At 40.6% G+C, this 14,817-nt stretch overlaps 2 protein-coding genes and 1 pseudogene across 7 annotated transcripts in view; 1 reads left to right on the top strand and 2 right to left on the bottom strand.

The window, feature by feature from the left end:
* PLCZ1 (phospholipase C zeta 1) overlaps nucleotides 1-2,167 on the bottom strand; it is a 40,745-nt gene extending 38,578 nt beyond the window's left edge. For 2 of the 6 annotated variants that reach the window (XM_070619253.1, XM_070619249.1), the window contains exons 1-3: nucleotides 1,854-2,072; nucleotides 1,425-1,571; nucleotides 273-396 (exon numbers count right to left, since the gene is read on the bottom strand). Coding sequence is in view for 4 of the 6 variants with exons in the window: in XM_070619249.1 (XP_070475350.1) it covers nucleotides 273-396; nucleotides 1,425-1,435 (135 nt within the window). In the remaining 2 variants the exon portion in view is untranslated. Of the gene's footprint in view, nucleotides 1-272; nucleotides 397-1,424; nucleotides 1,572-1,853 lie in introns of all 6 variants that reach the window. The other 4 variants (XM_070619252.1, XM_008527737.2, XM_070619250.1 and 1 more) reach the window with 4 other exon arrangements.
* Nucleotides 1,856-3,268, top strand: CAPZA3 (capping actin protein of muscle Z-line subunit alpha 3). The gene has a single exon (XM_008527736.2). It carries the CDS (start codon nucleotides 2,354-2,356, stop codon nucleotides 3,248-3,250), a length of 897 nt encoding a protein of 298 aa, XP_008525958.1. The 5' UTR covers nucleotides 1,856-2,353; the 3' UTR covers nucleotides 3,251-3,268.
* A 10,535-nt stretch (nucleotides 3,269-13,803) lies between these two features.
* LOC103555929 (zinc finger MYND domain-containing protein 19 pseudogene) lies at nucleotides 13,804-14,438 on the bottom strand (annotated as a pseudogene).
* Between the last annotated feature and the right edge of the window lie 379 nt (nucleotides 14,439-14,817).

A 14,817-nucleotide genomic window follows, 5' to 3' on the forward strand; every position in this document is an offset into this window, starting at 1 on the left:
GGTTGTGCTATGTGGGACTCCGCCTCAGCATGGCCTGATTAGTGGTGCCATGTCCGCGCCCAGGATCCGAACTGGCGAAATCCCAGGCCACTGAAACTGAGTATGAGAACTTAACCACTTGGCCACTGGGCCAAGCCCCCCATTTAATTCTTAAAAGACTAATTTTTCATATGTATTTTCTGCAGAGAGCATCCAAGTAGCTATCGACATTTCCCTCTATGGGATTAAGTCCTTCCAAGGGTGGGACAGGCAGGGGGCGGATATCATCTCACCTTAAAAATACTTTTCACATGAATATAATTGCACCGAATATTTAACTTTTCAAGTAATTTCTGAGTTTTTTCTAGGTTAATCTTTCCACCTCTAAAGTCATCCCGAATCATCGACAAAAACCACGTATGAGCACAAAAAAAGCAGTTAAGGAAATTCTCACAGAAAGTTATTAGTATTTAATATACCTAAGGAAATATTTGATCTCTCTTCAGCTTAATGTTTTTATTTTTAAAGGAAAGTCTATCTCGTGCTTAAATGAAGAGACAGTTCTGTGATAAATAGTATCTAAAACAAGATTAAGTACTACTCTGTAATAAAGGTATGAAAAAGAGTAACACAATAGAAACTACAGGAAAAGAATAACAACCAACGTTGAGAACTCAAGTTATTACTTGGGAAATATAGTCTATTGCCTGAAGGCCTGGAATTGGGAGGTAGGTGGACTTCAAAATGTCCCTGTCACTTAAGATTTCTCAGCTTCAGTTTCCTTATCTGAAAAGTGGGCAAATTAATACCTGGTAAAGATGAGAGCATTGAATGAGTTCATAATATATCATTGAACACAGTTTCTGTTGGTGAGTGTTCAATACATAGTAACCTATTTATTGTCTGATATTACTACCACTCCATTAACCAAATGTCCAGCTATACACGTGACCATAAAAGCAACATTTTAAGCACCATCAAAAAGGGTTAAAAATGCCATGGTGAGCAAACACTGGGCATGAGAGAGAAAACTAAAATAATCAAGGTTACATGTTATATACAGATAAACTACAAAAATTAGGACACTTCAGTTTTAAAAATGGAGGTTGAGAAGAATTAATATGACACTCTATAAAATTATGAAAAGTATTGGTAAAAATTGTTCAAAAATCCACTCGATGTCAGATTGCTAGAACTAATGAGAAGCCCTTAAATTGAATGGCTATGACTTAACAGGGCAAAGCTCATTTTCATATAAGAAAAAGACGCAGGAAGCCAGGAGAACTCAGAAAACCTCAGGACGGATATAGAAAGAAGCCGTTTATACTTAAATGAGAGAAACTTAAGTTTAGCACTCCTCAAAAGAAAAGTTGAGAAGAGACACAAGAGAAGGAGCTAAATCGAAAAAAGAAGGAGAGGAATAGAAAGGCTTTCTGAGTGGATATTTGTTCTCCATATTTTCATGACCTGCTGTTCTGTTTCTCCTTGCTTAGAAGTCTCTCCTCTTTCGGTGTTGTCATGGGTTCCAAATGTAATTAACTCTACCCCTTTGTAGGAAGGGAATTTCTTGATCGTCATCGGCTGTTGCTTTTCTAGAGAGAAAGCAGAGAACACACAGGTGGTTTGTTGTCTTTGTTCTTTGGAGTTAGCTCAAATTTAAATCCCATAGAAACCACACACAAGATGTGGTCCCTGTGCTCTACTGCCCTTGAAACTTTCAGGCTTATTGTTTATATTCTGACCATCTTCAAACCTACAATGCTTATAAGTGCAGCATCCCTTGCTGCCTGGCATTTTTTCCATAAACTGCCATCATATCTCATCCTATTTTTGCTGTTTTGTTTAAACCCCTCAAACCTTTCAGCATAACATACTTCCAGTGCGCTTGGGGCAGCTAGGCAGCTATTCGGAGGGTCTGAGTACAAATCAATGCCACCATGGCCCCTCAAGGTCCAAAGTGCTGCCATAGACTCTCTAGAAACTCTGGGCTGCCTCTCTAGATCTCTCACAACATATAAAGCACACATGGACACACCACTTTTGAAGAAGGCTGTTCAGGAAGCTAAGTTCTTAAAATCTTCAAAATGCATATAGCTGGTTGGCTGGGCACCACGCTGTCAGGTGACCGTCATATTTTTCTTTTGGTCTGAACACCCATTGTGATATCATTGAAAGTTCCACACTTCATAGAGAAAGCTTCTTTATGACTTCATCAGGAGACTCAGAGCCTGCCAGACAACTAGTTTTCATGGCTAGACACAGTAATCTTAAGCTTGAACGTTTAACACCTTGATGGGAAAGGTGTCTCATGGAATGTTTTCTCATCCTTTGAACACTATTTATTTCAGAAGCTTTGCTTCTGCTGCAACCAAACATGTCACTTAAGATTCTGAGTAGGAAAGAGAAAGAAAGAGTAGTTCGCAGACTGTTAATACAGGCTCCTCCAGGGGAATTTTTAAATGCCTTTGATGATCTCTGTCTGCTTGTCCGTGATGAAAAACTTATGCACTATCAAGGTGAGTGTGCAGGCCACCAGCACTGCCAAAAATATTCTGTACCACTCTTCATCGATGGAAATCCAGTCCTCTTGTCTCATCACAATGTAGTGGGCGACTACCGATTTTTTGACTATCAAAGCAAACTTTCTTTCAGATTCAATCTGCTTCAAAACCAGCTAAAAGACATCCAAAGTCATGGTATCTTTCGGAATGAGACGGAATACCTGAGAAATGTTGTCCTGTGCGCCTTAAAGCTGTATGTGCATGAGCACTATCCACAAGGAAATTGCAACGTGCTGAGAAAAACCGTGAAAAGTAAGGAGTTCTTGATAGCTTGCATTGAGAATCACAATTATGGAACAGATTGCTGGAATGGCCTTTGGCAATCTAAGTGGATTTTCCAGATACATCCATTTCTAACCCAAGTGACAGGAAGAATTTTTGTGCAAGCTCACTTCTTCCAGTATGTCAACTTACATATTGTCATCTCCAAGGACCTGAAAGAAAGCTTGGAAATAGTTAACCAAGCTCAACTGGCTATACATTTTTCAAGGCTTGTGGAAGAGCAAGAAAGTAAATTTCAAGCTGCAGTATCTGAAGAATTACAGGAGCTATCGAATGACGTCCTGAGAAAAATTCTACGAAGAGATCTTCCAGTGACCCGCACTCTTATCGACTGGCAGCGGATACTCTCTGACTTGAATCTGGTGATGTATCCTGAACTAGGATATGTCATTTATTCAAAAAGTGTGTTATGCAACTGCATAATATAAACGATTTGCTCCTGGTAATTGTCTTGACCTCATTTAGTTGTATTTCTGGGGAGTGGTTATTTTCCTAACGTTGAGAAGCCACTAGAGATACCTAGAACTTGAAAACGCAAGTTTAAATTAGGGAAGAGTGTAGCAAGTAATTCTACTCAGGGAATATTTGCCAATAAGGCATAAAAAAGGTGATGGAAATGTGTTTCATGGTAGTGATCTTCATAAAGCCAGACGCATTTATTAGAACCTAAAATAGCTTTATAAAATGTGGCACCCTTGAAGTAGCCAGACCTGTGGTCTAGTGGTTAAGATTCAGTGCTCTCACTGCCACAGTCCGGGTTCATTTCCTGGTCAGGGAACCACACCCTCCATCTGTTGGTTGTCATACTGTGGCGGCTGTGTGTTGCTGTGGTGCTGAAAGCTATGCCACTGGTATTTCAAATACCAGCAAGTTCACCCATGATGGACAGGTTTCAGTGGAGCTTCCAGACTAGACAGACTAAGAAGAAGGACCTGGCCACCCACTTCCAAAAAATTGACCATGAAAACCCTATGAATAGCAGTAGAGCACTATCTAATATAGCAACAGAAGGTGAGAGGATGACACCAACAGACTGGGCAGGGTTCTGCTCTGCTGTACCCAGGGTCACTAGAAGTCAGACTCAAGGGCACTAACAAACCCCAGAAGTATTGTAGAGGTGGTCAGGGTTAGGGCTCTGTGTGGTCTGTGTGTGTAGGAATGACTTTTGACTTTCTTTGGACTTGGAGAAGGTATACAAATGAAAGTCTGCAGATGATGCTTCATACACTTTGCGTTATTCAATTCAGTCTTACACTAACTCCAAGAGGGTGGATTTCAGTAGGTAACATTAGGGTTGGGTGTTCCATGAAACCAACAGATATCAAAGATCTAGCGTAGATGAAGGACTGTTTGTAAAGTTGGATCCACTGCCATACACCCCCACCACAAGAATTTGGGATTACTCAAATCCCTGGGCTTCTCTAATAACTGACATGGTCTTCAAAAAATCTACTGGAGAAGCCAGACCTCCCAAGTTTATATAGTCAAGCTCCTGTGAAGTCATCACTATAAGCTTTTACAAGTGCTTCATGCCAGGTTCTATGCTAAATGATTGGCACACCATTTTTCATCATTAGGCTGATAACAGTAGTATCCCCGTTTTACATGGGAAGAATATAAGATTTCAAGTTGTTTAATTCATCCAGGCCCACAGTAGGAGACAGATATGTCTGGCTCCAGCACTTGTGCTCCTAACCTTTAAAGTATTACAGTTCTACATGGAGGCCTGTTTCATTAAAAGTTGTCAACTCTACTATACAATGATTTAAGCAAGAATTTCACCTAAAGGATACCCCAAAAGAACTGGAACTGGTGGATTACTGCTTTCTAGCCAAGACAAATTGCCTATATAATCACCCTAGCACTATTGCCAGCAATGTTACTCACCGCTTGTGTCTGCTCTCAGTTCCAAACCTAAACCTCTCTAATAAGATTGCAGAATGACAGTAGATAGCCCCCACCCCCCGATTCCGATTATCTGGGAAGCAAAGTACTTTGTATTTTAGATCCATGCAATTGAGAAAATGTCTAATTCTACTTAATAGACATCGGGGCAGACGAGATCCTATGCAAGAATTTCTAAACCTCAAAACTCACTACGCCAACTGGTGGTTCTTAGAGAATCTCAGAATTACCTAGGGTGTATCTTTAAAAATACAAACTCCTGGTACCCATCCTCAAATTCTGATTTAGTAGGTTGGGAAATCTACATTTTGAATAATTATCGTCAGCCATTACTCTGATGCAGGAGGTCCCAGGGCCTCATTTTGAAAAATATTGCCCTAATCTTAAAGTAACACATCTCTGCTTCCTATTTACTTAATTAAAATCATGTTTTATAAACTATTGACCTGTAAAGTCCATTTCTCCTGCTTCATTGGATTCACTATGGACAGACAAAGGCTAGGCTTTCATCTGTCATGTTAAAAGGTAAGAAAAAAATATCTAAAAAATAAGCAGCAAAGAAAATTGCTCTCACAGCACTAAAATATACCAATTTGACAAAAATCTTTAGCAAAAATTTGGATTTATATTATGGTTGTATATGCAAGTGCTGATTTTCCAGATCATTTCAGAATAACACTTAATGGTTTATGGGACAATCCCAGAGGCATTTAGTTCCCACTCTAACACAGGGTTTTTAGTATAATATTTATTGGTGTTAATGGATATAAAAGTCACATGTACGAATCATTCAAAACACTTAAAGTATAAAGCATTTTGACCTATTTCCTTCCATTGAATTTTATGGAACTGTTTTAAATATTAAGAATAGACAGCATATAAAAATTATATACTGTTCTTTTTTGCAAAACTTTATATATCATAAATATTTTCCCATGTCATCAAAACTCCTTGAGCACATAATTTTAATAATTTATGTGATATTCATACTTTTCATGCACCATAACAAGACAACCATTTCTCTATTCATATATAATTTAAAGCTTTAGCATGCTATTTCTGTTATTAATTAGGCTGTAGTGAGTATCTATATGCATAAAGCTTTGCCCACATTGTGGATTATTTCCCTTAAGATAAATTCCATAAAATTGCATATCGAAAAGATATGAACATATTAATGCTTTTTTTATTAATGCTCTTAATATATATTGTTAAATTGTGTTCCAGAAAGATTTAACAATTATAATCCCTCCAGTAGTTAAGAGAGTGTCCAGCACACCACAGTAATCTTGGCAATATTGAATATCAAATTTTTTCTTTGATAGGCAACAAACCAAACTTAAAACAATACAAAACAAACAAAAAAGGCATTTCATTAACTTATGCTACACAATCCCAAAAGCATTCCCACAGTCATATTATTTGATAGTTAATTTCTTTATATAGAGGCTGACATAGCCAGGAAAACCTACAGTAACTACATCCTCTCTGTACTTTTCACATACACACACACACACTCCCCTATGCCACACTTAGGCCTTCACTATGAATACACATCCATACACACATGCCTAGGCACATACACACGTACAAAATGCTTCAGATCCTGAGGAATCACCATAGTATTTTCCAATGTTCCAGTGTTCCTTCCCCCCTCCAACCTCGATACCATTCCCAACTGGAATGTAAGCTCCATCAGAATGGGGACCTTGTCTATTCCAAGTATCTAGTCCATTATTGCCTGTCATATGGTAGGTACTCAACGAATGAATAAATGAAAGAACAAATAAACAAGGATAATAGAGAAATGAAGCATGGCAGGTTTAATTGGACTTAAGATATTTTAAACCATCAAACGTGCTGTCCCCTTAGGAACCCTGTATTCCACTGCAGATCCCCAGGGCTGATGTTGTGACTCTTCACTCTAAGGCAGTTGATTCCATTCTGAAGCTGCCATTGGCCACCTCCTGCTCTGATGAACCTTGTTACTCTTTTCCCACTCCAAATGGAGAGAGATTTCTCCTTCAAAAAGTTTTAAAATATCAAGTTCTTCAAAAGTCATATATTTCTTTCAATTTTACGTGATCTTCTGTCAAAGACTTTTGCCCTACCCCTGGCGGGGGCTGGTCCAAGAGGCCAGTCCAATGACCATGTAACGTTCTACTCAAACAGAAATCCACGAGGGACCAAACATCCCCCAACCATCCCCTTTGGCGTGGTGAGTCCCTGCTGTTCTAGCCTCAGGCTCATCTTGATGCTGGAGCAGGCTTCAGCTTTCCTTCTTCGTTTGAACCTTCATCACAGTGTACAGGACCCAACTACTCCCTTCTACATATCACGCAGGTCTGGGATGATCAAACAAGGCTTCAATTGGACTCTCTGGATATTAATGAAGGCCCCTTTCCATAGCTGATTGGATTTAGTGACTCACTATGAAAAGTACTTCCAGGTCACTGCCACTCAGCCCATTTTCGGCCGTGTTATTGATTTATCTCACATTCTCCTCAATCTTCTCATCAATCATGACATATCTCTTAGATTCTGGCCCTTTTACTTGGATAATTTCAGCACCTTCTTAGGCTATTCTACTATTCTTAAAGAATGGATTCCCAGTCTAATGCTTCCTAGATTCTAATGAAACTTATCTCAACTCTAAAGCAGTCACTGGTCTCTCACTCCTGATGAGTAATCAATTTATTCTTTTTGATTGACTCCTATAGCCTTCTCCATGATAAGCTTTCAAATTTTTCTACTCTTGTTAAGCTTTCCTTCTTCATCATTCCTTCACTTAGTAAATGACTTTGTCCTTTCACTAAGACACATGCTTTCAAACAGAGCTTCTCCAGCTTTCTTACTCTGCTCTTAAAAATATATTTATTTTCTTCTCCTTCCAAATAGTCTGCAAAGAAGTGTACATTCCTTTCTTTTAGAAAAACTAGCTCTTTCTTTTCTTTTTAATCTTTTAGAAGACTAGCTCTTCCTCCTGTGCACTTGATCCTAAATCCTTGATCTTTTGTCATCCAAGCTCTTGCTGCATCAGTTACTCCTTTCATTCTTAACTCCTCACTTTCTCTACCCCATCTTGGCCCCTCTCCCCTATCACCAAACATTGTTCTAACATTCTAACTATCCTAAAAAATCTTCCCTACAAATTTCTCAGGTCCTTTCACCATGAAACTTTTCAAAAGATTATCACATTCCTTTTTTTTTGCTTCTTCCTTACCATTAATATTTTCTTAAATGAATGAATTTAATTAAGAGTCTGCTATGTTCTAGGCATTCTACTAAGCAATTTCGCCTGCCTCCCTGAATCCTTATAAGAAACATAGGACTGGGAATTATATTTTACAGCTTAAGAAACTAAGAATATTCTTAAGTAACTGTGCCAAATTGACACAGCTGGAAAATGACAGAACTGGGATTCCAATTCAGGTCTGTCACACTTCAAAACTCCTGCCCTTTACATCATATCATGCTGCCTTAACTCTGCACCTTCTGGCTTCCAGTTCAACAGTGTAACGAAAATCCATTCTCAAAAGTTTTCAATATCATAATTATTCCAATGGCCTTCCTTCGGTCATCATCACAGGAGCGTGACTATTTCTTTATCCTGAAAAACTTTTACTTCCTCAGTTGTAACTGCATCTTACGCTCCCCCTTTTCTAATTCTCTTCATTTCTCCTCCTCCACCGTACCCCACACTCCAACATAGGCATCTTCCAAACTTTCGTTCTCCATCCTCTTCTTTTGACATTATCATCCTCATTCACCGAGGTTTTCAGCAACTATCCCATTCTTCACAATATTCATCAGGTAAAACATAAAAGGAAAAGTCCAGTACTCATTATCCATGGCCTGTTACTAAGTAACTCTTTAAACAGGATTTTTTACAACATATGCATCTTTTTCTCTTCTTGCTTGGCTTGCAAATTTGTTGCTTTTTTTTTTTTAATCATTAATTTGTCACTATGCACTATATTCTGACACTACCTTGATGACACTATGCCAGAAAAGGTTTGCATAAACACATGTCCCAGGTCGACTCCATCTCCAAGAATATCCTATCTTGGCAGTACTCCCTCTTGGGCCACACTCCCTACCCGACTCCACTCCACCCACCATCCCTCCAACCCAGGTTCACCCATGTTCTACAAGTGAAAACAGGACATCTACTAAATAATCATACAGATGACTCCAATCAACTTGACTTTGGGCTTCATTTACACATTTTCAATATCATCTGCAAGTCCTACCTTACAGTGTCAAAATTAACATTTCTAGAACTAAGCTCTTATTCTTTCCTGCCTCTCTCTCCCTCAAGCAAATTAACCTTTCTTTTTTTCTGCTCCTGGAAGCGTTATCTTGCCATTAACTCAAGGTCAAAACTTGAAGCATTCTTAACTTCTTTCCTATGTCCTAAAATCCGACTAGTCATTGAGTCATTTTATTTCTGTCCCTGCAAGATTTTTTATTTATTCCCTTTGTCCCCTTATCAATAATCTTTGTTACTTTTTACTTATTAACTTTCTACCTAGTCTGCCTTCATTTCTTTTCTTTTTCTAATCTTCAATCTGTTCTATGAAGTTCTGCCAAGTTAATTTTCATAAACCTCAACTGATTACTCACTGATGTCGCTCACAGTCTTGGTCAAACACTTTTAAAAGATACATATTGACTAGGGAATATATTTCAAGTTCCTCAGCTTAGCATTCCAAGGTCCTCCATGATCTGAACCCTTACCTTTTCCATGGATCTTCTAGGGCTAAACGGACTTAATCACCTTTTCCAAGACACCTAAGAGAAGCTTCACCAGAAGTGCTCTCTACATTTCCTAAATGTGAATGCGTTTTATCTGTAATTCTGCTTTCGTACTTATCCACCCTAATTTGAATATTAGATGTGTGCGTTTGTTCTGTTTCTCTTAACAGACTAAAGGAGGATATTTGTTTCATTCATATGCATTGTGGTGGAAATCTATGAAACTTTGAGTCAGAATATCTATGTTCAAGTCCTCATTCTACCAATTACTACTTTTGTTACATTAGTTAAGGTTAAAATATATGACTTCTTTGATACCCCAATTGTTCCATTTGTTAAATGGGGAGGATTTTTGCAACACTAAGGTGAGACCATAATTGTACAGCACTTTTCCAACTGCAAACTTGCACACCTAGCATGATATTTTACATATAATGCATGAGCAGTAAATGGTTGGTGAATGAATAAATGTCCAAGAGAAGAGAGCTTCCATCAGTCTCTCAGATTGGCCAGAGCTTCACAAGCAATATTTCCCAAAGATGAGAGAAAGTTTCTAAGAGCATCATTTCTCAATCCAACCAAACTTTTCACCTTTCAGGTATTCGAGTGGATAAATGCCTCTGCGCTGGAAGCACAGCTTTGCATTTTAAAGATCTTTCATAGTGTCTGGCACATGATAAGAATGTAATTCCCACACTCTGTATTTCCCTGACAATTCATTCTTAATGTCTTATTATGTGCCAAGTGGACCTAGAGCCCATAAGGAGGCTCCAGGGACAAGATCTGTCTTCCAAATTTAATCATTCTGTGTCCCAACAGGAAACAGATGACGAAACAAATTGGACAATTCAAAGAAGGTATAATGAGGGGATTACCTACAAAGATGTGGGAACACAAAGGACAGTGAAATAACATGAGAGCAGTTCTCATCTTTAGGTCAAGGTTAGGGAGTGGCCATTAGAACCTAGAAAAAGGAGTTAATATGATGAGCCACCAGAATAAGGACTGTAACCTTCTGTGGAAACTGCTCAGGAAGAGAGCAAAGGGCATAAATGCTTTCCTCCTTTCTCCAGTCTTCTGTCAGAGCTTCCCACTGGCAAATCCAACCAAAACCTAGGGGCAAGGAAGTCCATTAACACAGTGCATGCACATCAGCCTCCCAAGGCCAGTATAAGGGTGGTAAAGGGAAGAAAGTGGATCCAGCGGGGCAAATGGAAGATACCAGACACACATTCATTCATCTGAATATGATTTCTGACACCTTACAGGGCTTTTGTTTTAGTAAGATGAACATCTGGCATTCACTAAGTATATTTCACCCTTTTGTTCATTTAGAAATGTCATTAGTTTAAATATAGTTTCTAGGGTTACATAAAAGATGTGTTTGGAAAGATTTCAAGTAATTTTTCTGTATATTTTAGTCCATTTTAACTCTCTTGAAAAGGACAACCTCTTCTGGGTTATAAAAGCAACAGCTTTCCTGAATTAATTTTATTACATAAATATAATGCTTATCATACTGTTATCTCCCTAGTAACTTTTTATTCTCATTTTAGAATATGTAAAGTGCCCTCACTTGACAAACACCGTGGGCATGCTCCAAACTCATATGAATAAAAAAGAACTTACGGTGTAAATAGGATTTACTAATTGACAGATTTATTTTTTTCGGTCCCTAGGAATGTGACCTGTGACCCTAATAGCATGCAAATGCAGCCCTCAGTTCGGAGACCCTCATGGTACGAGGGAATGAAGAACGGGGAAAATTCCATAAACAGCACATGTGTTTTTAGCAGAGATATCTGAACAGTATTTCAATGTTCCTTAATGAGTATTTCCCGCATTCACTTCAGTACTTCTTTTTATACCTCATTTTTGGATAAACAATCTTCAATTCAATAGTTCCAATTATTCTAGATTTATTAAAAAAAAAAAAAAAGGAAAATCAGGGCTCTTTTGTCAAACTGTTAGTGTAGCATAACTAATGCCTGAAGTTCACGAAGGGTCTGTGGTGTTTGTTTGGAATTAAATTTGCCGTGTCCAGGGCCGGTAATCACATGTCAAACCGATCTCTTTAGAATTTCTAGAAATCCTTGTGGAGTGCCATAATCTCTAATGACAAGACCTCAAGAAATAGGAGAAGAAAATATGATTTTTCTTTTCTTTTAATGATTCCACTTTGCCCTTGTAGATACGACTCCCCTGCAAGTCGCTTTCTCCACGGCTGGAGAAGCTTCTGCTACACAACAGTTTTTAGACGTGTGGGCCGACCGTTTGCCATTTCGGCATTACAGCAAATGATTCTATTTGTAATTTCTAACCCTCCCACTGCCTCCCCTCCGAAAAACCTGTAGATGAGTTTACAAACATGTTAACACATGCATAAGAGAAGTGTCCTGGAGGGAGTCTCCCCAGCGGTCTCTGCTTGAGATTAACCCGCGACGGGAGTGCTGTCCCGCACAAAGTGCTGATCACCGAGCGCCTCCATGGCGGCTGTTCTGGGCGCATGTCGCTGGCCTCTTGGGCCCCTCCAGGGTCAACCACCATCTGTGCCGCTGTGTCAAGAAAGAGCCCACTGGAGGCCTGGGAAGTGCCTGCCCCAGAGCGTAGATCTGCTTAAGAGCAAAGGGAACACTCTCATACACTGCTGGTGGGAATGCAAACTGGTGCAGCCACCACGAAGAACAGTATGGAGATTTCTCAAAAAATTAAAAATAGAAATACCATAGTGTAGGGGAGGAAGACATTTCCTCTACCTTCTCTGGGTTCGTCTGGCCAGAGAACGAATTAAATTCACGTGAGACAGAATAGCAGGAGAAAATTAAACAAAGCTTTATAAGGACCATAGCCTTTGGGAAGAAAGGGCACCGAAGAAGTGGGGTGCATGGAGTGGTTATATACCCTCAAACAGGATGTTTCACATATGATTGAAATGTCCCTCCCACAATAGTCACAAGATTGCCCTGTCAGCACAGCGCTTGATGGACACAGCGGGTAGTGGGTCTGCTATCCCAGAGTGTGTAGCAGGAGGCAAGTCTATTGTCTCAAGCTGGGTGGTCACAGATGAGTGAAGCAATCAGTTCCTAGCCTAAGTAAAGATGCTTAATCCTTAAGGGAATACCAATGTTGGGAGGGGGAGGGAAGTTGCACCTTTATCTCAAGGGCCTTTGTTCTTGCCATAGGGAATCGCTAAAGCAGATATACAATGCATGTTCAACGGCCTCGGTCAGGCCCTTTTGGAAAGACAAGGTCAAGCCGAATTAGGTTTACACCAAATGGCTTCCTCATGTATTCCAACACATCCCACTGCTTGCCATCTTTACCTGTCAATGCACACATGGGAGAGGCCCAGGCAAGCTGAGCAACCGGCCAAAATGGCCGAAACCACCAACTTAAATATCATCTTTATCATCTTCAGCTAACAACAAAGGAGGATGTTGGGGGTGGGGGGAGCCAGTTACAGGAGGTTACCAGAAACAGGAATAAGATTATTATGCAGATTTAAGTCCTTGCCTTTGGTATTGCTTAAGAGTTTCTAGAGATAAAGTCATCCCCTTTCTTCTTCCTGGTACAGAGAGGAGATTTCCTTTACAATGCAAATGTCTCCTAACAAAGGGCAAGCAAGTTCCACTCCTCAGAGCCTTCTTCCCTGTCCCAGTTTATCAAAAGCAACAAGCCCAATACTCCTCATGCCAAAGAGACATATCTTGGCGTGGCCAATTCCAGGCCCCCAGAATAGGATCCAGCTATCCCACTACTGGATGTTTATCCAAAGAACTTGAAATCAAAGATCCAAAGAGATTTATGCACCCCTATGTTCACTGCAGCATTATTCACAATAGCCAGGATGTGGAAACAACCCAAGTGCCCTTCTACCCATGAATGGATAAAGATGTGGTATATATAAACAATGGAATACTACTAAAAAAGGACAAAATTGTCCCATTTACAACAGCATGGATGGACCTGGAGGGTGTGATGTTAAGTGAAATAAGCCAGAGACAGAAAGACAAATGCTGTCTGATTTCACTCATGTGTGGAAGATGATAAAAACGTGGATAAAGAGAATAGATTAGTGGTTACCAGAGGGGAAGGGAGTTTGGGGGTGGGCAAAAGGGACAAAGGAGCACATATGGATGGTGATGGATAAAAATTAGACTACTGGGGGTGAGCACAATGAAGTGTATTCAGGAACTGATAAACAATAATGTACACCTGAAACTACACAATGTTATTAACCAGTATATTCCCAATAAAAAATTTAAAAAGAGCCAGGAAGCCGTAAGCACTGATGTTGTGCTACAGGTCAGCGGCCGGGTCATCGCTCCAGCTCCAGCTCCTGCTGGAAGGGCTCTTCTCCAGACAGCGCTTCCCAGCGGCAGGCCAGTTCTCTGCAGCCCTGGGAGCCCCAGGACCAGGCCATCTAGCAGCGCCCGCAGATGTTGAACACCCGGAGCTACATCTCAGTCACTGTTCAGGGAGCATAATGGCACTGTTGTAGGTGCAGGAATTCTCCTCTCCCACCACGTCCCGGTTGGCGTTATAGTACCAGGTGGGGAACTGCCCTTCTGTCGGGCCCATGGGAAGCTGATGAATCACCAGCCAATATAAGCTTTGCTCCCTTTGTTTTCTGGAGGTCTCTTCTGCTTTGGGCCCCCAGCCCCGCCGCACCAGCTGCATATTGTCCAGATGTTGAGATGCACCACCTGAAAGGCCCCAGCACTGCCTCCCCTACGCCGCTCCCCCAACAGCTCATGGAGGAGCCTCCCAACCCCCTTCCTTGGTCTTTGTCAAAGTCATGTGCGGATGTCTCAGCACCGTTTCCGTCTGCCTCCACTTCCATTCGGGTCTCAAAGGAGCACCACTGGGAGTTCTTGCTCATCTATCAGGGTGTGCCCGGTATTCCCAGCCACCTGGGCCGAACCACACTATGGCCAATTTGAAGCCGGTCATGACGGGGTCTCCACTTGGCGGGAGGCACCACTCCCTCAGGACAGTAGCTCTTTTTAGTTAGATGGTACCACTCAGTGCACTTTGTTGGAATTACCATTGACTCCGAGCACACATCTGTTCACAGGGAATTTGACTATGGAAATAGAAACTGTGGCTTAGCTTGGTTAGGGACGTACTTCTAACCCACTCCTGAACAATTATCACTCTGCATTCATTTCACCCAAGAACACCTCATACCAAACCCTTCAGGACCTTGTAGAACAATCTGACCTGGCTACCCAACCACCATATATGCATCCCAGCTTCCTCCTTCCTAAGGGACTGCCATGCCAAGGTCTTCCCTCATGTTACTGCAAATTTATTTAACTCTCTCCCAAAA

Source organism: Equus przewalskii, chromosome 5, assembly GCF_037783145.1.
Source record: "Equus przewalskii isolate Varuska chromosome 5, EquPr2, whole genome shotgun sequence".
Lineage (NCBI taxonomy): Eukaryota > Metazoa > Chordata > Mammalia > Perissodactyla > Equidae > Equus > Equus przewalskii.

Bases quoted from the DNA above. Each gene is read 5' to 3' on its own strand.
- CAPZA3 (XM_008527736.2), top strand. From the start codon at position 2,354: ATGTCACTTAAGATTCTGAGTAGGAAAGAGAAAGAAAGAGTAGTTCGC.